The following is a 23,950-nucleotide window of genomic DNA, read 5'->3' on the forward strand; positions in this document are numbered from 1 at the left end:
TGACATCTATTTCATGGTTCTCATATACTGTGTTTTGATTTTCCATGTGTGCTTGATTTGTCTCACCACGTTCCATGTGCAGTTGATTTGTCTCACCAGCAAGAGTGTCATTTTATTGAAGGAGCTTCAAGTGCTCTGGGCCATTGTGTTATGTAGATGGAATGGGTTTAATGATTATTTGCTAAATAAATGAATATACCACAGGAAAAAGAAAATTAATAACAATATATTAGTAGGCCTTGAACAAACTTTCAATATATTTCTTAAACCAAAAAGCTCTCTACTTTTATAGACTTGTTGCTCACAGTGATGAATCTGGAAAGAAAGGGAAAGTAAAAGGAAGTAAAATGAAGCAAAAGAAAGGGGAATTGAAGAGAAGAGAGAATCAGGACAACAGAGGATGGGGAGAGAAGAAAAGGAAGAGAGGTAGAAACATGTAGGAGATGAGAGAGTAGGGAAAGGAAAAAAAAAATGAAGTAGGAAAAGAGAGAAATCTGAAGAATGAAAACAAAACATTTGAACAGTAAGCTTCAGCAACACAGAAAACAACACGGGTTTACTGTTACTCGCACCGTCTGCGAGGACCGTGGAGGTGCGCTACCTGGAACACCTAGTCGGTTCTCACAGCAAAGCAGTGAGTGCGGCCGCTCTCCGTGTCCCTGAAGGAGGGTGAAGTGACTTGCTGGGGCCACAGAGCAAGGAAGGAGCTGAGCTGGAGTTTGACCTCTGTTCTCTGTTTTACTCTGTATCCTGGTCAAGTCTGGGTCCACTGCTTGGTGACCACACCTGAAACCAGTTTCTCACCTGGCATTTTGTCACCTCCACAGCATGCCAGGAACTTAGCACCGGCGTATTCCCTTGTCCCTGTCTCCTCTGACTTCTGAGACTCTTGAAGCAGAAACATTCCTGTGCAAGTGACATCACAGTTCATAATATAAAATCTACTCTTTCCTTATAATTCATGTGATTTTGCTTTGGTATTTTTGAATCGAAATTGTATTTATATTTTGTTACTTTTCAAAAGAGTTTAGGCACCTATCCCAACTTTTTATTAATGGTTGGGTTTCATGTTGTTCATATATATTTTTTTCTAAGTTTTTGTTACAAAAAACATAGAAAATTTATTTGAAAATGTGTTAATATAATGAAAGAGGATTAGGCAAGGAAAATCAAGGTCAGGCTTTTTGAATTGAATCAAGTTATTAAACAATAAGTTAAATCATTAAACTGAGTTAAATGATTCAAGGTTTAAATGATAAAAATAAAAATTAGTTATCTATTTAAACCTACTATTTGAGATCACTAAAAGTTATTTAAAAAATTAATATGGTTTTTAAACTCTGAGTCAAGTTTTATTCCTGTGTATTGTAAACTTTTGTTTTTAACCAGTATTTAAACCAGCTTTGGCTAATATAGGAAATGGGCATTGATTCACGTTGTTTATTATCGTAACAATACGGATGGGGTAGAATAGATCATTCTCAAAGCATCGCTGGCCAGTTCAGTACTTTCACATTTGTCTTCCACTAATCTTTTTACCCAAGAGACTTAAAGTGGAAACTTGTGTGATATGAATTTCAATTTCTCTTCTGGCTCCTGCCTGCCCTCTGGTGAAGATGGGGTAGAACAGTGGAGACACTCAAAATTTTGTTAATTTTCAAGATATTCAGAAAGTTAAATGAAAAAAGTAAAAAAAAAAAAAAAAAAATGAAGAAAGGGGAATAGACTACTAGTAGATTCTGTGGCACAAAATAATCATATGTCATCTTTCAATAAATTTGAAGACTCAAATCCATCTAAGTGCATTGTGTGTTGAGGTTTAATTTCCCTTGAATTATCTATATTATTCATAAAGACTATTCTCTATGTGTTTTGATGTGACAGTGGATTCTGATATTCTCTTCACTGTGACATATAAAACAACCTTTTATGTCACAAACTTAAAATGTTTTTCTTACAGTATATAAGAATGTTACTGAGAAGAAATAATTAAAACTAAATATAGCTAAAACATACTTGAGGAAGTAATGGATGAATGTGGAAGTTAAAATTTATTTGTTGCAGAGCCGTAGTATTGTAAAATTTTTTTGTTTTGCTTTTGTTCTGTGTTTTCTGCTGCTTCTGTAAAAATCTTGTTTCACATTTTTCTGTAAAAATCATATGGAAGAGTACATAATAATATAAAATAATATAGAAATATTTTAAAAAGAAAGAACTTATTTATTAAGTATATACATCAAAAAGTTAGTTATTTTGTGGTGTTTATACCAGACTTCCAGCTAATAATTGTCCACTGATTCCAAATAAGTACTTTAAAGAAACTCTTTATAACTCTGCCTTATTTCTTAACTTACATAAGAAGAGATGCCATAGAAAACTTGTATATAACTATATACAAATATACAAAATAGCATATGTAACTGTAACATATATCCAAGGAAATATATTCAAGAAAGAATGGAAATCACACTATTGTATGCTGATCATTAGGTTATTTCATGAAGTTTGATTAATTTGCATGAAAATCTGTAAATCTCATATATGAAAATCATTAGGAATATAATTTAGTTGTGATTTGTTAAGAACACACACATACACATGTACACATGTCTGGAAGTGACCTTGTGGTTCGTTTGCTCCCTAAAAATCTAGTGGTCCTCTGAAAAAATGAGAACCAATTTTAAATTGATTTCTACATGCCCTACTTTTTATTCTCTTGGTAATTTGGATAGTTAACTACCTGGGTTAACTATAATGTAACTAGCTAAGCTAACCAGTCAGTATATGAAATGTCTGGATTCTCACTATTAAGCCAAAGATTGGTTTTAGAGGGAGAGATGAAGAGACAGTGGGTGGGAGAGGGTAGGAGGGAAGAAAGAAACTGAAAAATGGAATGAGTTCTTAAAGAGTGATTCAGTTAGTGTAGTAGTTATTCCTAAGAAATTTCTAGATAGTCTGTCCTTTCTCAGTTTTTTTCTCTTACATTTTTCTGTCAGGTTTATTCATAATTCTCTTACTAAGTATAAAAGAAGCCATAATTGCCTGGAAAGCTATTGGGAAGAAATAATCAATTTTGTTAAATTCTGTTCTATTTAAGTGGAAACCGTTCACTAGTTAGCTTTCCTTGGTATAAAAAAATGTTTTAAAGATTTAAGTTGTTGATTTAGTAAGTACATGGTACTAAATTATACTTAGTTTCTCTAAAGGTTAGTCATCTTCCAGTTGTTTTCAGTGATTATCTTTTTTTATATAAAATTTAACAGAAAATCAAGTAAAATAGGTATCTAATGAATAAAGATCTTACATTATTTGAATTAGCTAAATCAAATTTTATTATCTCTTAAAGTCTGCCTTTCCCTTGTTTCAAATGGAGGGATACTAAAAATATAATAAAATGTGAAAAATACATTTTGATAACTGTCTTTTGATAAATGTCTTAATCAGATACCTGATATTTGGGATATATCTTCATTATTGCTACTCCATTGGTTGTCTGGATGTTCACATTTATCATAAATACATATGATATTTCCTTCTAGCTCTTATTTTAGCATTATTATTACCTGACTAAATTTGTGTTTCTATAAAATGATTATTTTTTTGTATGTGCATGTAATTGCATTTTTTATGCCTTAGCTGATGTGTTCTGTCTTGTTTTTGATCCAAAATTCCTGGCTTGTGTCTGTGAGACTGACTGGATTTTGCACAAATTCAGTATGAATTTATATGAAAGTGATCCTTTTATAAATACTTTTTCTTAATTATAACAGTAGGTAAAACAGTCCAGTTTCTCATTGTCCCTTTTCTCAAATATGGACTAGGTATTAAGAAGATCTTAAAAAGATTGAATTAGTAATTAAAAATTTCCCAACAAACAAAAGTCCAGGACTAGACAGCCTCACTGGTGATTTCTACCAAACATTCAAAGAAGAATTAATGCCAATCCTTTTCAAACTCTTCCAAAAAATAAAAAAGGAAGGAACACTTTCAAACTCATTTTATGAGGCCAGCAGTACCCTGTTACCAAAACCAGACAAGGACACGACGGAAAGAAAATTACAGGCCAACATTCCTGATGAACATAGATGCAAAAATCCTCAGCAAAATATGAGCAAACTGAATTCAACAAAACATTGAAAGGATCATACACCATGATCAAGTGGGATTTATTCTGGGGATGCAAGGACATTCACAAATAAATCAGTCTGATATACCACATTAACAAAATGAAAGATAAAAATAATATCATCTCAATACATGCAGAAAAAGCATTTGACAAAATTTAACTTCCATTGATGATAAAAACTGTTAACGAAAGTAAACTTTTACTTGCTCAGGTTACGTTGTCTGAAGACAACCTTGCATGCTCGTTCAGGATGTTAGCTGTTAACTCAGTTTACAGAAATAGTGTCTCTATTAGGAGCTAGAAATACTTTTCTTCTTGGTCTTGTGAATGTGTTTCTGGTAAAATAGCATATATTCTGACTGCATGTTAAAGTGTTAAGTAGTTTTAGAAAGATAATGCAGCAATATTTCATCTTCACAATCTTTGTAGAAAGGCTGGTTCTTACCTGATTTGTCCAGTGTTGGAGAGCCAGGATTTGACTCTAAAGGTTCCTTGGAGCTGCCAGACTTAGGTATTTTTCCTTAATAATAACTGAGGTAGTTAACTTAGAATGTTCTACAAAATACCATAAAATAGATTGTTGATAACTTGCAATATAGAATGAGTTATGTAGAATGGGTTATGTGTATGTATTACAGATTGAAGCACACATGCATGCAAACCCATAAAATATTGTAAACCATAAGTGGAGTTAGTGTTACTACCACGCCAATGTTCGTTGGTCCCATGGTGAATCCCATAATTAAGATTGACTAGGGAAGTTCCTCCTTCTTTGCAGGATTTTCTTTTTTGATTTCCTGGTTCTTCTTTGTTCTCTGATGTTCTTCATTCCACATCAGGATACAAGACTGATTACTTCCCTATTTTGAACTGAGAAGCAATTTGCAAATGCATTTAAATAGTCCAGCTATTATCTCTTGCTACTTCATAGATCCATGCTGATGTAGAAACAGGAATTATGGCCCTTTTGAATGCAAACTATGAAAAATTTCATGATGCAAGATATGAAAGTTTTATGATGCAAAATTCAGTATTCCTAGAGAGAATTAAATTTTCCACAGGAAGTAGGATCTTCATATATTTCATCGGTATCCATGTAGATATGACTCCTCCTATATGTTATCACACACATATGCAGGCTACATTGGGCTTGTCATATGAGATATATTATTTCAAAACCTGCTATTTTTCCTTTTAGCATAGTTTAAAGAGGCTTTTTTTTCTTTTTTTAAAAAGCATCCTCCCAACTTCTCCCTCTCCACTATTGACTATACCTATGCCTTTTTACATTGGTTCTTTTGATATTTTCCTCCATATCTCTAAACAAATAATTGTACTGCTACCTCTAAACTATTCAATTTTAGGCATTTCCTCTGACTTTCCACTATCAGAGCTTTTGCTACCCTCACACCTGCTACATACACACAAATTTCTGTTGCCTATCCTATGTATGTAAGGAGTTAAAATGTTTGTTTCCTAGGTACCCATCACAAATTCACTTCTTTTTTTTTTTTTTGTATAATTTTATTTATTTATTTCTTTTCCCCCAAAGCCCCAGTAGATAGTTGTATGTCGTAGTTGCACATCCTTCTAGCTGCTGTATGTGGGACGCGGCCCCAGCATGGCCAGAGAAGCAGCGTGTCGGTGCGCGCCCGGGATCTGAACCCGGGCCGCCAGCAGCGGAGCACACGCACTTAACCACCAAGCCACGGGGCCGGCCCACAAATTCGCTTCTGAACCCTGAGTTTAAATTTCAAATACTTGAGTTATTCTGTTACTTTACAACTTGTTGAAGATCCTTCTCCCAGAGTCTTTTGATCTGCCTTCAGTCAGGCCTGGTTGTTCCTTAGGTTCAATGCAGAGTTCTTATCTTATTATTCACCTTTACCATTATCTTGAGAGTGTGCTTCACCTTTCTCTTGGGTTGGATCTCCCATTAGCAGGAACGCAGTTCTTCTCTTTTCTTGTTTACACCATCATTTGGGTGGAGTGTCTCCTCCAACAACTTTCTAAGACAGGTGCCTGAGAGGTAAATTTTTTTTTATCAATGTCACAATAGTTTATAACATTGTGAGATTCCAGTTGTACATTATTATTTGTCAGTCACCATAGAAATAGGCCCCTTCACCCTTTGTGCCCACCCCCCAACTCCCTTCCCTCTGGTAACCACCAAACTGTTCTCTGTGTCCGTGTGTTAGTTTATATTCCACATATGAGAGAGGTCATACAGTGTTTGTCTTTCTCTGTCTGGTTTATTTCACTTACCATAATACCCTCCAGGTCCATTCATGGTGTTTCAAATGGAATGATTTTATCTTTTTTTTTTACGGCTGAGTAGTATTCCATTGGATATATATACCACATCTTCTTGATCCAATCATCAGTCGAAGGACACTTGGGTTGCTTCCACGTCTTGGCTATAGTGAATAATGCTGCAATGAACATAGGGGTGCACAAGCCTCTTTAGATTGTTGATTTCATGTTCTTTGGATAAATACCCAGAAGTGGGGTAGCTGGATCATAAGGTATTTCTATTTTTAATTTTTTGAGGACTCTCCATACTGTTTTCCATAGAGGCTATACCAGTTTGCATTCCCACCAGCTGTGAATGAGGGTTCCCTTTTCTCCACCTCCTCTCCAACATTTGTTGTTTTTTGTCTTGGTGCTTATAGCCATTCTAACGGGTGTAAGGTGATACGTTAGTGTAGTTTTGATTTGCATTTCCCTGATGATTAGTGATGTTGAACATCTTTTCATGGGCTTATTGGCCATCTGTGTATCTTCCTTGGAAAAATATCTGTTCATATTCTCTGCTCATTTTTTGATCAGGTTATTTGTTTTTTTGTTGTTCAGATGTGTGAGTTCTTTGTATATTATGGAGATTAACCCCTTGTCGGATATATGGTTTGCAAATATTTTCTCCTAGCTGGTGGGTTGTCTTTTAATTTTGATCCTGGTTTCCTTTGTCTGCAGAAGCTCTTTAGTCTGATGAAGTCCCACTTGTTTATTTTTATTTTGTTTCCCTTATCTGAGTAGACGTGGAATTTGAAAAGATCCCTCTAAGACCAATGTCAAAGAGTGTTCTGCTGATATTTTCTTCTAGGAGTTTTATAGTTTCAGGTCTTACCTTCAAGTCTTTGATCTATTTTGAGTTAATTTTTGTGTATAGCGAACGATAATGGTCTACTTTCATTCTTTTGCATGTGACTGTCCAGTTTTCCCAGCACCATTTATTGAAGAGACTTTCCTTTCTCCATCCTGTGTTCTTAGCTCTTTAGTCAAAGATTAGCTGTCCATAGATGTGTGGTTTTATTTCTGCACTTTCAATTCTGTTCCATTGATCTGTATGTCTGTTTTTGGACCAGTACCATGCTATTTTGGTTATTATAGCTTTGTAGTATATTTTGAAGTCAGGGATTGTGATGCCTTCAGCTTTGTTCTTTTTTTTCAGGATTGCTTTAGCTATTCAGGGTCTTTTGTTGCCCCTTGTGAATTTTAGGATTCTTTGTTCTGTTTCTGTGAAGAATATCATTGAGATTCTGATTGGGATTGCATTGAATGTGTAGATTGCTTTAGGTAGTATGGACATTTTAACTATGTTTATTCTTCCAATCCATGTGCGTAGAATATCTTTCCATTTCTTTATGTCATCATCGATTTCGTTCAATAATGTCTTATAGTTGTCACTGTATAGGTCTTTCACCTCCTTGGTTAAATTTATTCCTAGTTATTTTATTCTTTTTGTTGTGATTGTAAATGGGATTGTATTCTTGAGTTCTCTTTCTTTTTTTTTTTTTTTTTTTTTGTGAGGAGATCAGCCCTGTGCTAACATCCACCAATCCTCCTCTTTTTTTGCCGAGGAAGACGGCCCTGGGCTAACATCTGTGCCCATCCTCCTCCACTTTATATGGGACGCCGCCACAGCATGGCCTGCCAAAGCAGTGCGTCGGTGCGCGCCCGGGATCCGAACCAGCGAACCCCGGGCCGCTGCAGCGGAGCGTGCGCACCCAACCGCTTGCGCCACCGGGCCGGCCCCTCTTGAGTTCTCTTTCTGTTAGTTTGTTATTAGAGTATAGAAATGCAACTGATTTTTGTAACTTGATTTTGTACCCTGCAACTTTGCTGTAGTTGTTGATTATTTCTGATAGTTTTCCGATGGATTCTTTAGGGTTTTCTATATATAAAATCATGTCGTCTACAAACAGCGAGAGTTTCACTTCTTCATTGCCTATTTGGATTCCTTTTTCTTGCCTAATTGCTCTGGCCAGAACCTCCAGTGCTATGTTGAGGAAGAGTGGCGAGAGTGGGCACTCGTGTCTTCTTCTCAGAGGAATGGCTTTCAGTTTTTCCCCATTGAGTATGATGTTGATGTGGGTTTGTCATGTATGGGCTTTATTATGTTGAGATACTTTACGTCTATACCCATTTTGTTGAAAGTTTTTATCATCAATGGGTATTGGGTCTTGTCACATGCTTTTTCTGCATCTATTGAGGTGATCATGTGGTTTTTATTCCTCATTTTGTTAATGTGGTGTATCACATTGATTGATTTGCAGATGTTGAACCATCCTTGTGTCCCTGGTATAAATCCCACTAGATCATGGTGTATGATCTTTCTAATGTATTGCTGTATTCAGTTTTCCAATATTTTGTTGAGGACTTTTGCATCTGTATTCATCAGCAATATTAGCCTGTAATTTTCCTTCTTTGTATTGTCCTTGTCTGGCTTTGGTATCAGGGTGATGTTGGCCTTGCAGAATGTGTTAGGAAGTGTTCCATCTTCCTCTATTTTTTGGAATGGTTTGAGAAGGATAGGTTTTAAATCTTCTTTGAATGTTTGGTAGAATTCTCCAGAGAAGCCATCTGGTCCTGGACTTTTGTTTTTTGGGAGGTTTTTGATTTCTGTTTCAATCTCTGTACTTTTGATTAGTCTATTCAGATTCTCTATTTCTTCTTGATTCTGTTTTGGGAGGTTGTATGAGTCTAAGAACTTATCCATTTCTTCTAGATTGTCCAGTTTGTTGGCATATAGTTTTTCATAGTATTCTCTTATAATCCTTTGTATTTCTGTGGTATCTGTTATGATTTCTCCTCTTTCATTTCTAATTTTATTTCTTTGAGCCTTCTCTCTCTTTTATTTTTTTGTGTGAGGAAGATCAGCCCTGAGCTAACATCCGATGCCAATCCTACTCTTTTTTTGCTGAGGAAGGTTGGTCCTGAGCTAATACCCGTGCCTATCTTCCTCCACTTTGTATGGGACACCGCCACATCATGGCTTTGACAAGTGGTATGTCAGTGCGTGCCTGAAATCTGAACCTGCGAACCCCGTGCCGCCGAACTGGACTGTGTGCACTTAACTGCTTGTACCACCAGGCTGGCCCCTTCTCTCTCTTTTTCTTGGTGAGTCTAGCGAAGGGTTTGTCAGTTTTGTTTATCTTCTCAAAGAACCAGCTTTTTGTTTCATTGATCCTTTCTGCTGTTTTTTTGTTTCAATTTCATTGATTTCTGCTCTAATTTTTATTATTTCCCACCTTCTGCTGACTTTGGGCTTTATTTGTTCTTTTTCTAATTCTGTTAGGTGTAGTTTAAGATTGCTTATTTGGGATTTTTCTTATTTGTTAAGCTGGGCCTGTATTGCTATGAATTTCCCTCTCAGGACCGCATTTGCTGCATCCCATATGAGTTGGTATGGTATATTTTCATTTTCATTTGTCACCAGATACTTTTTGATTTCTCTTTTAATTTCTTTGATGATCCATTGATTGTTCAGTAGCATGTTGTTTAGTCTCCACATCTTTGTCACTTTCCCAGCTTTTTTCTTGTAGTGGATTTCTAGTTTCATGGCATTATGATTGGAAAAGATGCTTGTTATGATTTCAGTCTTCTTCAATTTATAGAGGATTGCCTTGTTTCCCAACATGTTGTCTATCCTTGAGAATGTTCCATGTGCACTTGAGAAGAATGTGTAATCTGCTGTTTTTGGATGGTGTGCTCTCTCCATATCTATTAAGTCTACCTGGTCTAGATTTTTATTTAAGTCCACTATTTCCTTATTGACTTTCTGTCTGCATGACCTATCCATTGATGTAAGTGGGGTGTTAAGGTCCCCTACTATTGTTGTGTTGTTGCTGATATCTCCTCTTAGGTTTGTTAATAGTTGCTTTATGTACTTTCGTGCTCCTGTGTTGGGTGCATATATATTTATAAACAATATGTCTTCTTGATGGAGTGTCCCTTTTATCATTATATATTGTCCCTCTTTGTCTCTCATTACCTTTTTTATCTTGAAGTCTACTTTGTCTGATATAAGTATGGCAACACTTGCGTTCTTTTGTTTGCCATTAGCTTGGATTATCATCTTCCATCCCTTCACTCTAAGCTGGTGTTTGTCTTTAGAGCTGAGATGTGTTTCCTGGAGGCAGCAAATTGTGGGGTCTTGTCTTTTAATCAATCCTGCCACTCTGTGTCTTTTGATTGGGAAATTCAATCTGTTTACATTTAGAGTAATTATTGATATATGAGGGCTTAACGCTGCCATGTTATTGCCTGTTTTTCAGTTGTTATATATTTCCCTTGCTTCTCATCCTGTGTATTTTGGACTGCTCCTTCAGTTTGGTGGCTCTCTATGATGGTTTTCTCTTTATTTATCATTTGTGTCTTTGTTCTGATTTTTTGTTTAGTGGTTACCAAGTGGTTTGTATAAAAGATCTCGTAGATGAGATAGTCCATTTCTTGATAGCCTCCTGGTCCGTTAGTCTAAGCAGGTTTCATCCCATTCCTCTTCCCCTTCTAAGTTGTTGTCACAACTTATTCCATTATGTGTTGTGAATTTGTGGTTAAAATGAAGTGATCATATTTGTTTTTGATGTTTTCCCTCCCTTTATCTTTAGAGTTATAATTAATTGTTTAACAATCTGTTCTGATAGAGAGTGGAAATTTTCTGATTTTGTCTGCCTGTTTATCCCCTTGCTCAAAGCTTTGTAAACCCTTTCTTTTATTTTCAGATATGGGGGCCTTCTTGATCAAATTTTGTAGGGGGGCTCTTGTGGCAATGAACTCCTACGGCTTTTGTTTATCTGGGAAAGTTTTTATTTCTCCATCATATCTGAAGGATATTTTTGCAGGATATAGTATTCTTAGCTGAAAGTTTTTGTCTTCCAGAATTTTGAATATATCATTTCACTCTCTCCTAGCCTGTAAGGTTTCTGCGGAAAGCCTGATAGGGCTTCCTTTGTAGGTTATTCTCTTCTGCCTTGCTGCCTTTAATATTTTTTCTTTGTCATTGACTTTTGCCAGCTTTGCTAATATATGCCTTGGAGAAGGTCTTTTTACATTGCTATAATTAGGAGTTCTGTTGGCTTCTTTTACATGTAATTCCAGCTGCTTCTCCAGGTTTGGGAAGTTCTCAGTTATTATTTCTTTGAACAAATTCTCTGCTCCTTTTTTGCTTTCTTCTCCCTGTGGAATACCTATAATCCTTATGTTGCATTTTCTAATTGAGTAGGATATTTCTCAGCGAATTTCTTCATCTATTTTTAGTCTAAGTTCTCTCTTCCTCTGTCTGAAGCAGTTCTGTGTTCCTGTCCTCTAGATAGCTAATTCTGTCCTCCATATTGTCAGCTCTGTTGTTTAAGGCTTTCAAATTTTTATTTATCTCATCCATTGTGTTTTTCATCTCTAACAATTCTGTTTGGTTTTTCTTTATAGTTTTGATGTCTTTTGTGAAGAATTCCCTCTGTTCAGTAATTTGGTTCCTGATTTCATTGAACTGTCTTTCAGAATTCTCTTGTAGCTCATTGAGTTTTCTGATGATGGCTGTCTTGAATTCTTTTTTTTTTTTTTTTTTTTTTTTTTTTAAAGATTTTATTTATTCAGTTTTTTCCCCCCAAAGCCCCAGTAGATAGTTGTATGTCATAGGTTCACATCCTTCTAGTTGCTGTACGTGGGACTCGGCCTCACGTTGGACGGAGAAGTGGTGCCTCGGGGCGCTCCCGGGATCCGAACCCGGGCCGCCAGCATCAGAGCGCGCACACTTAACCGCTAAGCCACGGAGCCGGCCCTGTCTTGAATTCTTTGTTGTTTATATTGTAGATTTCCGTGCCTTCAGTATTGGTTTCTGGGTGTTTGTCTTTTTCCTTCTGGTCTTGAGTATTAATATATTTCTTTATACCATTTGATGGAGTGTATTTGTGCCGGTGCATAGTGATAGTTTCTGGACTCAGGTTCCACCTGCTGACACTTGGTGGGGGGCAGGTGGCAGGAGCTGTGTAATCTGAGCCCGCTGCCGCAATACCTGTCAGCTGTGACTGTCTCAGCCTGGGTCACTTCTTGGGATCACAGTGGCCCTGCAGAGTCTCCCACGGAGTGGCAAAGTAGTCACGCAGGGGACTCAGGGCTGCTGCTGCCTGCTCCCACAGTCCCACTGAGACTCACTTCCCCTCTTCGGGGCTGCAGCAGGGCTGTGGGCATTCACAGCAGCTGGGAGCTTGTTTGCCCGAGTGGCAGCTCAGTCACCCTCTGCTCCTGGGTCATACCAGCCTTTGTGCTTGGTGTGCGGGGCATCCCCACTGGGTCCAAGCCTGTGCTGCTCTCTGTGGGCCACGTGGACCTGTGGGCTCTCCCACTAACCTGGGAAGCCATCACACGGGGGCTCAGGGCTGCCATCACCTGTTTCCACAGTCGCGCTGAGGCACGCTTCCACCCTTGGGACTGCAGCGGTGCTATGGTTGCTCCAGCTGGTTGCTCCAGCTACGCGTGCGCTGGGCTGCCTGGGCTTCAGAGGGGCCTCATCTATCTCCACTACCTCCTCAGGGGGTAGTCCATCCACCTTCAGATATACAGCTGCTCGGGTCTCTCAGGCGTCCTGATGTGCTGTGTGGGTGTCCTCTGCTGATCAATAAGTATCCTTTTAGTTGTAGTTCAAAGGGGAAGAAACAGGGAACAGCTCACTCTGCCATGTTGCTGACATCCCTAACACTGAGAGGTAAATTTTTGAGACCTTGAAAATCTTAACATGCTTTTTTCTGACCCTCATATTTGATTTACCATTTTCCCAGTTATTGATTTCTTTATTTGAAATACTTTTCCTTTGAAGACGTCACTCTATTTCATTCTGCTTTCCACTGTTGCTGTAGGAAGTTCAATACCATACTTATTTTTAGTCTCTTTTATCTTTATATATATGTATGGATGTGTGTGTGTATAGATGTATATCTATATGTATATATACAAATGTATGTGTGTGTGTATATATATATACATACACAAATAAATTTAGGATCTCCCTTTGTCTCCAGTGTTATAAAATTGTACAACATACCAACATACCTTGGTGTGGGTCTGTTTGTGTACTCTATGGGTCATTTCAAACTAGAAAATTAAGATTTTCAGGTATGAGGATCTTGCATGATTTAATTATTTGGTGGTTTTCTCTCATTCTAGAAATACTATTATTCAGATGTTGAATTTCCTGGATTGATGCTCTAATTTACTTAACTTTTCTGTTTCTGTGTTTTGCCCTACATTATGGGAGATTTTCTAATTTTTATCTCAACTCACCTCCTAAGATTTTTATTTGTGTCATAATACTTTTAGAGTTCCTTATTTTTTATTCCCTTTTTTGTAGCAACATGTTCCTGTTTCATTGATGTAGTGTATTTTTTTATAGAGTTGATAGTATTAATAATAGGTTTTTTGTTTTTTATTTCCTTCCACACTATATTTCTTCCAAGTGACTTTTCTCTCTGTATTTGTTTTGTTATCAGTCTTTGATGTTTGAGGATTTCTTTATATATCTTGTGACCCTGAATTAGTGGTTTATGTATAAGAGAATGGAGCACTATAAAAGCTGATGGAAGCTCTGTACGTATGGGTAGATCTTTTCACTGGTGAGCCTCACTATAGGATAATATTGCAGGGCTGTTTCACTGAGAAGTTTCTGGTATCCCTATCTTGAGGTATTTTATTTGTTCTTGAGCTGGTCAGATTCCTGAGTAAGTAAGGCATAAGCCAGGCTGCATTGAGTTCTGGAAGCCACGTAGGAGAGGACAGGAGGAATCAACATCCAGTGTTGACTGAATGGTTTGCCGTAACCATCAGTTACTTCACTTCACTGAAGGTTTGCAGTAAAGTGGTACCCCTGCCCTCCTCTGTGCTTGCTTTCTGACAGTCCTTCACCTTGACGGTAAAAAAGGAAAATAAAGAAGGCATCCCAGTGACATGTGTATTAGATTTACTCTTCCAGTCTTCTGCAGGGGTTGGGGAGAAATGTTACCAGCCTGTAGGGAATGGAATAGGGCAGCTGAAGCTCTAACTACTTCTACAATAGATTTTAAGTCTCCTTCTGTTTTCAATACTCCCTTCCCTTCTAGAAGTACCTTGTGGTACCACTCTGGAGTATTTTGGGGGTCAAATGGTAAAGTTGTTAGCATCTTGGCTTCTCCCCACCTTTGGCTTAGGAATCAGCATTCTTGGCTATGCTGAATCAGTTACTGCTTGTCCTTCTGCTTACCAGGTTTTCATCACTAGTGTCTGTTCTTGATCTCTTTTATATTGTAGGTTCATTTTTTTAGCCCCTTTTCCTATTATTTTAGTGAGATTTCATGATTAAAATACCCTGTAATCTACTCTTTTCAACAAAAATTATATTTTAACATTCTTTCTTGTCGGTAAATATACTTTCACATCAACATTTTAATGCCTGCATAGGAATCTCTTTTTAGATATCAACTTATCCCGTATTATTATAAACATGGGTTGTTATAAGCAATATTGCAAAGAACCTACTTCTAACTAAATTTTATATCATTCTTTAAATAAATTTAAAATGTGGGAAAATCATGAATTATTTCTTAAAATATTTATTACAAAATGGCATCTTATTTCCAACAGCATGAGGACAATTCCTTTTCTAACGTAGACCATTCAGTGTAAACATTCCATTTAACAACTTTTCCCACCAGATGGTAAATTCTGTGTATGTTTAGTTCATCCTACTTACCCAGGCTGTGCCCAGAACAGGGTAGGCACCCAATACGTATTTGCCAAGTAGACGACATATACATAGTAAATGAATTTTTATTATTTTGTTTTAAAACTTCAAAGAGAAAGGGGTCTGGTATGGAAGGAAGCAGGATGTAATTAAGTTTTAAATATCTTATTTTCCTCACTTTGAGTTACTTTGAGGTAACTCAGGTCATGAAGTTAGTACGATGGAGAACCAGATTTAAAAAGAAGGAAACCAGCATGGCAGGATGCTGTGTAGACCTACCTACACCCGCTGCACCTGCAGCATTTTTGCAGGCAGACGTGTAACAAAAGGCTTTAAATACAAGATACTAACATGAACTATGTTTCACTTCGCTTTATTTTGGAATTTAAGGATGAGCATTCTATCGTACAGAGATAATATATACTTATTGGGATTAATTACATGGTTGGATTAAATAAATATTATTTGCTTAATCTAGTCCCAGCTTTTTCAAAGTGAAGTCTGCACATAACCTGACTCAGATTCACATGGGATCTTGTTGAATATGCAACTTTCTCTGGCTCCCCTGAGACCTATGGAATCAGAATCACTGTGGGTGGCCTGGTATTCTGCATATAACAAACTCCTCATATGCACATTACAGTTGACATGTGTTCTCTAGACCAAAATACATGACTGTTTCAGAAAGTTAGGTGCATATCTTACATAAATTTGAAAAATCTAATGAAATATTAGAATTAATGATTAGCAGAAAATTCTGAAAAACTGTTTTAACATATTTTATTGCTTTTTCCTTCAGTTATTACTAAGAATTCAACTAATTAGGTTAACATACAGAAAGTCAGGAAAAATCATCACAGATCTTTTTTTTCTGAACTTCTCATTCTCTGATGTAACCAATAGCTAGGCACATTAATTTGTAGTTTAAAAAAATAACATGCACACTGTATACATCTATTGTGTATATTGCACTTTTTACCTAGAATTTCAATTTTTTTTTTTTTTTTTTTTAAAGATTTTATTTATTCAGTTCTTCCCCCCAAAGCCCCAGTAGATAGCTGTACGTCACAGGTTCACATCCTTCTAGTTGCTGTACGTGGGACTCGGCCTCGCGTTGGACGGAGAAGTGGTGCCTCGGGGCGCTCCCGGGATCCGAACCCGCGCCGCCAGCATCAGAGCGCGCGCACTTAACCGCTAAGCCACGGGGCCGGCCCTAGAATTTCAATTTTTAACCCAACATCTTTTAGATAATATTTTTGTTGAAATTTGATTTAATTATAGGCAAGCTGGATGTGTTTGAGAGAGATTTTAAACGTTGCTCAGAGTGACAGTTTATGCAGTGACATAGCATGTATGAGAGCTCTTACCATGTGCCTGACACATAATAGGTTACAATTAATGCATGCCCCCTTCTCAGTAATTACTTTCCAGAAGTGGTGGTAAAGAAGGAAAATACAAAAACTATCTCAGGATATGTCACCCTGTGTTAATGAAACATTGTTTTACTATTTAAAAGGTAAAAAATTAGATTCTTCCAATAATATTAGCTAACATTTATCAAGTGTTACTATGTAACATACACACGCTAAGCTCTTGATGTGAGGTAGGTGCTTATGATTATCTCCATTTTAATGATAAGAAAATGAGGCACAATGAGATTATTTTAAAGTTATCCAAGGTCAACTAACAGGTAAATAATAAAACCTAATTTTGAACCCAGAAAATCTGTCTCTAGAGATCACAGCTACTATTGTGTCTTCCATGGAAGATGTAGAACCATTGCTACTGTAATAGGTAGGCACTTCTGCATGTAAAAGCTGATGGGGAAGATGTATCTTTTGAAATATATTTTAATGATAACCAAGTTTTCATCTTCATCTTCCTTGCCAATTTTGTAGATTAAATATTTCTAATAATTTCTTTAAAATATATATGATATACCAGAAGTAAAGAGAGCCCTAAGGTAAAGAGACTGGTAGAAAGACAGTTTTAGGGCCCAAACACTCTGGGTTTAAATGCTGGCTTCATGATTTATTAGCTGTATACAGCTCACTTACGCTTCAAGTCTTAATTTTCTCATCTGAAAGTGAGAATGATAATATTTACCCTCAGTATTACCATACAGAGTAAAGATAATCTATATAATAGTGTCTCATTGAGCTCCTTGCTTTCAACCAAATACAACTATTATAATTTAATGTATAAAATACTATCCTGAAAGGATTGTGAGAATTTCTATATTCTGTATGAGACATATTATATAGAAAGTTTAATTTTTAGTATCAACAGTACCAAAATACCTGTTTTCCGTTTAAATCTTTAAGTATCATGAATACCTAATATTTTGTTTAATCTCGTTATTCTTTGGACAGAAGACTTTGGCTGGGCTATCCCACAAATACTTAATCTCTTCCTTTTTCTTCTTTTCAGCAAACTTCCTTGATAACATGCTTTTGCGAAGTTCAGGAAAATTAAATGTGGGCACCAAGAAAGAGGATGGTGAGAGTACAGCCCCCACCCCTCGTCCAAAGATCTTGCGTTGTAAATGCCACCACCATTGTCCAGAAGACTCCGTCAACAATATTTGCAGGTTGGTCATATAAATTGTTTAAATCTAGTTTTAACAGAAAGTCATACTTTTTCGACTATAGAATTATAGGACAGTGTTTCTAAGAACACGTTTTGGGGAATAGTGCCTAATCCCATTAACTCCCAGAGCTGTGCCTGTGTTTAGAGAAATACTGAACTGCATTTTGCCCTGAAATGGTATTCTGAGATTCCTTTTCCTTCCTCCAAACATCGCACATCCACATAACCGTACGGCACAGTCCCAGGCTTCTTGTCAAGGAGCAAAAACCAACTATTTTCTTTCAAAAGACCTCTTCCCCAAAATAAATTTAACAGTAGGGGGGGTCAAATGTGTGGGGTTTTTTGTTTGTTTTAACCATTCATCATGCTGATGGTGTTAGTATTTTGGAAAGACCACCTAAGCTGTTAGGAATATTCATAAACTGACTCTGGGAAGCAGTATAGTGTTGGAGGTTGTATGAGTCCACAAGACTTTGGGAAAGATGTTGTCCAAGTGCAAGAGAATCAACTCCTTAGTAGATAATCATGTTTGTATAAATACTTTCTAACATTTGAAACTGGACTATTCGCTTCTTTCTTCCTTACACATCTTTTTGCAGCCACATCCGTTTTGCTGGTCACTATAGTTGCATTTACTCCCCAGGGTGAGGACAAGTGGGTAAAGAGGCATAGCCTAAGGAGGTCCGAGTGTGCTGAGGGAGAAGTGGCTGAGTTAACCAGACAAGCGTAGATCTTAGGAATTAAAATGTCAGAGAAGTACAGTCTCCCTCAAGAAGAGTAATGGACCCAAGAGGGAGATGGGCTGCTAGGTTTGAAGTCCAGGCAGGATACCTGGGCAACCATTTGGGGCCTCATTACCCCGGAAGGAGCGTGAAGCTGAGTTGAATGCTTTTTTTTCTTCCTGAGACCTTTTTTTTTTTAAGTTTCCTATGAAGTGTGATCTAATGTAAGCTTGCCAGTGTATCCTGAAATATATAGCTCAAGGAGTATATATTAACTGAATGACACAGAGAGGAAAGTTGGATATATTCATAAATATATATGTCATTTATTCAGCGAAACAACTTAGCATGGTAGGGAATGCTTATTTCTTACCATTACATATAAGGAATTCAGGACCCAGAGAGGTCTAGTAATTTGGCTCTTGTATGATAGAACAAAGTTGGGATCACTGAGCCTTGTGCCAAGGTGAAAAAACTCCAAAGCTCAGATAGCATTTCCTGGAAAACACTACCTCTTTGTAGTAAACAGAAAAAGTATCAGGAAAATTACAGTTTTCTGAAGAAAGGAAAATTAGCAGGAGGAAGAATATTAAGGAGATATTTTACTATTTTGTCGGAGTCTGTAGTAATTAAGAATAAGTCTGTCTGTGTCATTGGAGCTATAGGTCTCATGATCTTATGTTCAGGCTTTCCAAAATTATCCCAATTTCAAATATTTTGTCCTGTTTTCCTTATAGGCCACTGAAGTGTCCTAAGTTGATTTGGGAGAAAGTATTCAGGCAGGGTTAACTGCAAGGCAGATTCTCTGTGGTGGGAAGGAGAAGCGTGCTTGTTCCAAGAAGACTGGTTTTCCTAGAATGCAGGGAGTGGAAGGAGATGTGGAAGGAGTTGAGCCTAGAGACGGGGGAAAAATGACCGCTGGCCTAGTAGGCTGTATTAAGAGTGCTGGTCTTATTCCTGAGAGTATTGGGAAGCCACTGAAGGGAACGTTCAAGCAGAAGTAGCAGTGAGATTGATGTAATTTGATTTGCTTTTTTGAAAAATTTTCTTTGCTGCAGAGTATTGAATGTATTAGACAGAGACAAAGGTGAATTCAAGAAGAACAACAGTTACGTGAGAGAAATTGAAAAGTGGATTCAGGAAGAACAGTTCATGTGAGAGAAAATGATCTTAAGCTAGGGCAGTATTGGTGCAGGAGAGAGTTGGATGTGTTGGAGAAATATTTAGAAGAAAAGTTTTATGTTGATGAATTGGATATGGGAGGGGGACAAGAGGGGCTCCACAAGTTTCTGGATGTACATTTAGGTGCTTATTGTAGCCTTTTAATGAAAGTGGACAGAGGAAAATAATCATGCTCCAATCTGACATGCTAAGTTTGAGGTTTTTGACACATCCAAGTGGAGATATCAGGGAGTAGGGAGTAGGATATAGATTTGGAGCTCAGATAAGATGTTGAGGAGAGAGTAGAGAGTGAGTAGAACCTATTAGTCGGTTTTTGTTTTGAAACAAACAACCTCAAAATCACAATGACTTACAACTAAAGACATTTATTTTTTCCTTCATGGGTCTACAAGTGGGCCGCAGCTGTGCTGGGCTCTTCTGGATTGGGTGGGCTTGGCTTCAGGCTGCTGCTTGAGTTCAGGCCTGCTCCACACATTTCTGCATTCTTCTTGTACCAGCAGCTACTCAGGACATATTCTTTCTCACATGAGGGTAAGGGAACAACTTCTTAAAGCTTCTGCTTGTATCGTGTCCCCTAACATTCCATTTACCAAATCAAGGGACATAGTCAAGCTCAAAGTCAAGGGGAAGCCGTGACTTGGGTGGGGTATTGAGAACGCTAAAAGAATAATCCAGTCTACTAGGGAAGGACTGAGCCTTGAGATGTTTAATGCTTGAATGAAGGAGGCTCCCCCCAGGAGACTCAGAATTAGCAGTAAAGCAGTGAGTATGGTGTCACTGAAGCCAAGTTTATAGAGGAGGGAAGTAAGGTCAACTGTGTTGGATCTTGTTAGAGGTCAAGTAGGATAAGAACTGAAACGCAGCAATCAGATTTATTGACCTTGATAACTACAGTTTAGAAATATTTAATGTGGAAATAAAAATGGAAGCTAGATTAGAATGGGTTGTGAATTATACGGTTTCCAACCTTTGATTTATGATAGCAAAGAAAAAGAAAACAAAAATACAACAAGAACAAAAACAGCAACAATAACAATGGAACCCATCAAAAAAACATGGGTATACCATGACAGTCAACATGAATTGGTTAACTTACAGAAGTCAACTTTTCTGTTGACTAATATTTATTGAGCTTTTTATAGATACTAGCATATTTACTTTCACCTATCTTTAATCATCACAGCATTTCTATAAAGAATGTAGCATTGTCTGTATTTTCCAAGTGAGAAATCTGAGGCTCTGAGAGGTTAAGTAATTTTCACTAGGTCACTGTTAATTGTGGCCGAGAGTCCTCAGTCCCGAATTCTTGACCAACAGCCAAGTCCTGACACTGGTTCTCAAAGGAGCTAATAGTCACTCTTGAGTAAAATGCACATCTATTTTGTTAATGAAGTGTTGACTCCAGTTGAGTCTCCTATGAGCTGAGATTAATCATGTGTGATTCACAGGGGCTACTTTTGTTCCTGTGCCCTAAGACCTAGAATAAATGCAGGCCTTTCTGCCTCCATTCCTGTAAGCACACATTCTACTCTTTGACCTCCAAATCAGTACTTCTCAAGCTATCTCTGGTGAAAGATAGCCCCCTCCCCCTTGCTCCAATAAGTTTGCACTGATACTTTTCTAAAGTACAGTAAAAATGAATTAAAAGAAAACATAAGTTTTAAAATACTTACAAATTCACGCTCCATTTTTTCTATTTTCTATTATTCAAATTCAACAGATCTAAACTTATTGCTACACAAGTTGTAATTCTGTGTTAACCTCCTCACAGACCAGTAACAAGCAGTTTGCTGACCTGCAGGGGAACACACTTTGAGTAATAGTGCACTAAATCTTGCCCTGCTAAATCTAAGGACAAGGGTGTGCTTGCTTGAGGCCCAGATAAGGGCTGGTCTAAGCTGTCTGGCCTGAGGCCTTGTACCAGGCAGATCTTAGCCAAGCTGGGTGTCCTAGGTGGGTCTCATGCTCCCACCTTCCTAGAAAGAAGAATCCAAAAAGTGGCCCAAATCAAGAGTACATCATACTTAAAAGAGATTCTGAAATCCCACATGATAATTCAGAAAACATGTGCAAAGTTTAGAGGGTTTTTAAATTCTTCATGAATACCATCAATCACTTTACCAGCCAACACCAAGGCCAAAGTCTTTCTTGGCCTTGATTCCTATCAGGTGCAGATGTGTCTGCTTCCAAGATCCATGCCGTTTCCATTGCCTAATGGCATGCATGTTAGAGGATGTCGTGCAAATATATCATGCTGAATACAGTATTAGAACCTTTTTTCATATCCATAATTCAAAGTAAGGGGTGAAGCCATTGTCCTATCTCCCTCCCTCAAGATAATATTTATCTTCTAAATATCTTTCCAGGTGTTACTCTGCATTGTTAATCCTTCCCATTCCATTTCCAGATTCTGTGCCTAGGACCCTAGAATACCACTGCATGCCTTGAACACTGCAAAGTCTGCTTGAATAACTCTTTTTTACATGACTTTCACTGTGCCAATGTTCTTTTCCTGTCCTAGCAGATATAGTCTCAGCCTGTTATTTATTTATTTTCTCTGTGTAATCTGGTACCCACATTACCTAGCCTTCTGTGTTTTACTTGACTGGGTCTGTGATAGTCGTTTTTGTCCCTGTGTCATCACTTTTCTCAGGTTCTTCCACTCCCTCACACAAGTCTATCAATTTCTAAAAATTATTTTTTTACTCTGTTTCAGAGATAATTTTAAATATTTCCTCATTTATCTTACTGGGTTCTGAACAAAAATTCTCCTGCCTGGACAGTTTTCAGAGTTTACACACGTAGTAAATCACATCAGATGTCTGCACGAGGATGTGCAAATGACAGCGGGCTGCCTAAGTGAGGAATTAGCCAAGTCTCCGTCTGTACCTTGAGGAGTCCTGGGGGTAGAGGGGAAAGCTCAGAGGCTGGGGCTTTTTTACAAAGTTGTATTAACCCAGGGCTTCTACACTTCTTGCCGAATGTGACGGTGGGAGTTTTCAGACAGGTGCTCCTGAGCCAGGCTCTCAGAGAATTTAAGGTGCGTCTTGTTCTCGTTTGTTTATTTATCTTCCGTTGCGTCCAGCTTGTTCGACTGTTGCCCCAGCCATCTGAACATTGAGATTTATGATCTTTTATTTTCCCAGTAGAAGATGTTGAGTTCACACCATTGCATTTATGTGAATGAGAATTATGAGTTCATTAGAACTTGTAATTTAGTTGGAAGACGCTTTGATTTCAAATTCACTTATGAAGTCTTTTATGAGGAATAACTCTCCTTTTTTCCCTCTCATTAGTCATAAATGAGAGTGTTAAATGAGCCCTTTTGTTGTTGGACTTAATGGAAAGTGAATAGTGTAGGGCTTTTTAAAATTTATGTAATAGAGAACCATTGGAGATTTTTGAGCAGAGAAGGAAAATGTCAGATTTATCAGGCAGTGCTGGACAGATGGGTTCGAGTCCAGAGAGGGGAGAGATGCTGCTAGAAGGCTCTCCCAGCAGTCTGTTGAGAGGGGGTGAGGGTCTGCACACGGTGGTGATGGTGAGGATATACGAATGCTTGACTGATATAAAAATTGAGACAAGTTCAAAAAATCTTGTACCTCATTGAAAAAAATGAACAAAATGCTAGATCAGTTGGTATGGCTGCCAGAGAAGGATGTATGATAGCTACACATTCTTGAGGATAAAGTAAGAAGGCATCTCTCACGTTGGAACTTCATCATTAATGTTGTAACTTCACCTTCCTCCAGGACTATGAGCCCCCAGAGGAAAAGCCAGGGAGGGGGAGCGGTAGTAACTGTATGTATTTTACCCTCTCTCCCTCCACAATTATGGGAATCCCACCCACCTAAGATGATGAGGAAGGAAAAACAACACAAACCTTAGGATTCTATTACTGTAGTAATTACTACTGCTCAGCATTCTTCTTTGCTTTTTTCCCCCATCAGTAGAAAACACTTGACGAGCTTATGATTTCTCTCCCTGCTGCTTGAACTTGAAGGTGAATGGTGTCCCTTGGGATCGGTGGCTTTCATAGACAAGGAGCTCCTCAAAAGCCAAACTGCGTCTTCCTCACTCTGGCCTTCTCAGCATCTAACTCTGCCTGAATCACAGTGTACTCAGTACATGTTTGTAAAATGAACTTTTAACAAAGCCCTCAGCAGCTTTCAGCTGTTTTAGTTAACTAACTAAAATCTATATGATTTAAATAGGAACTCTAAAAGTTATACATATCTTTGAGTTTACCTGTGACAGAAAACTTTGAAAACTTTCTTTATTCCCTTGAATATTTTAGAAGATAGAATGTTCTCAAGGACCTTTTTACAAATGACCTAAAAT

At 37.6% G+C, this 23,950-nt stretch overlaps 1 protein-coding gene across 8 annotated transcripts in view; it reads left to right on the forward strand.

Annotated features, from left to right (window-relative positions):
- Positions 1–23,950, forward strand: part of BMPR1B (bone morphogenetic protein receptor type 1B) — a 382,986-nt gene that overhangs the window by 314,335 nt on the left and 44,701 nt on the right. For all 8 annotated transcript variants that reach the window (XR_015552959.1, XM_087434611.1, XM_087434610.1 and 5 more), the window contains one exon: positions 17,547–17,706. Coding sequence is in view for 7 of the 8 variants with exons in the window: in XM_087434611.1 (XP_087290737.1) it covers positions 17,547–17,706 (160 nt within the window). In the remaining variant the exon portion in view is untranslated. The remainder of the gene's footprint in view (positions 1–17,546; positions 17,707–23,950) is intronic.

Source organism: Ceratotherium simum, chromosome 8 (assembly GCF_057802395.1).
Source record: "Ceratotherium simum simum isolate JZ-2026a chromosome 8, ASM5780239v1, whole genome shotgun sequence".
NCBI classification, from domain to species: domain Eukaryota; kingdom Metazoa; phylum Chordata; class Mammalia; order Perissodactyla; family Rhinocerotidae; genus Ceratotherium; species Ceratotherium simum.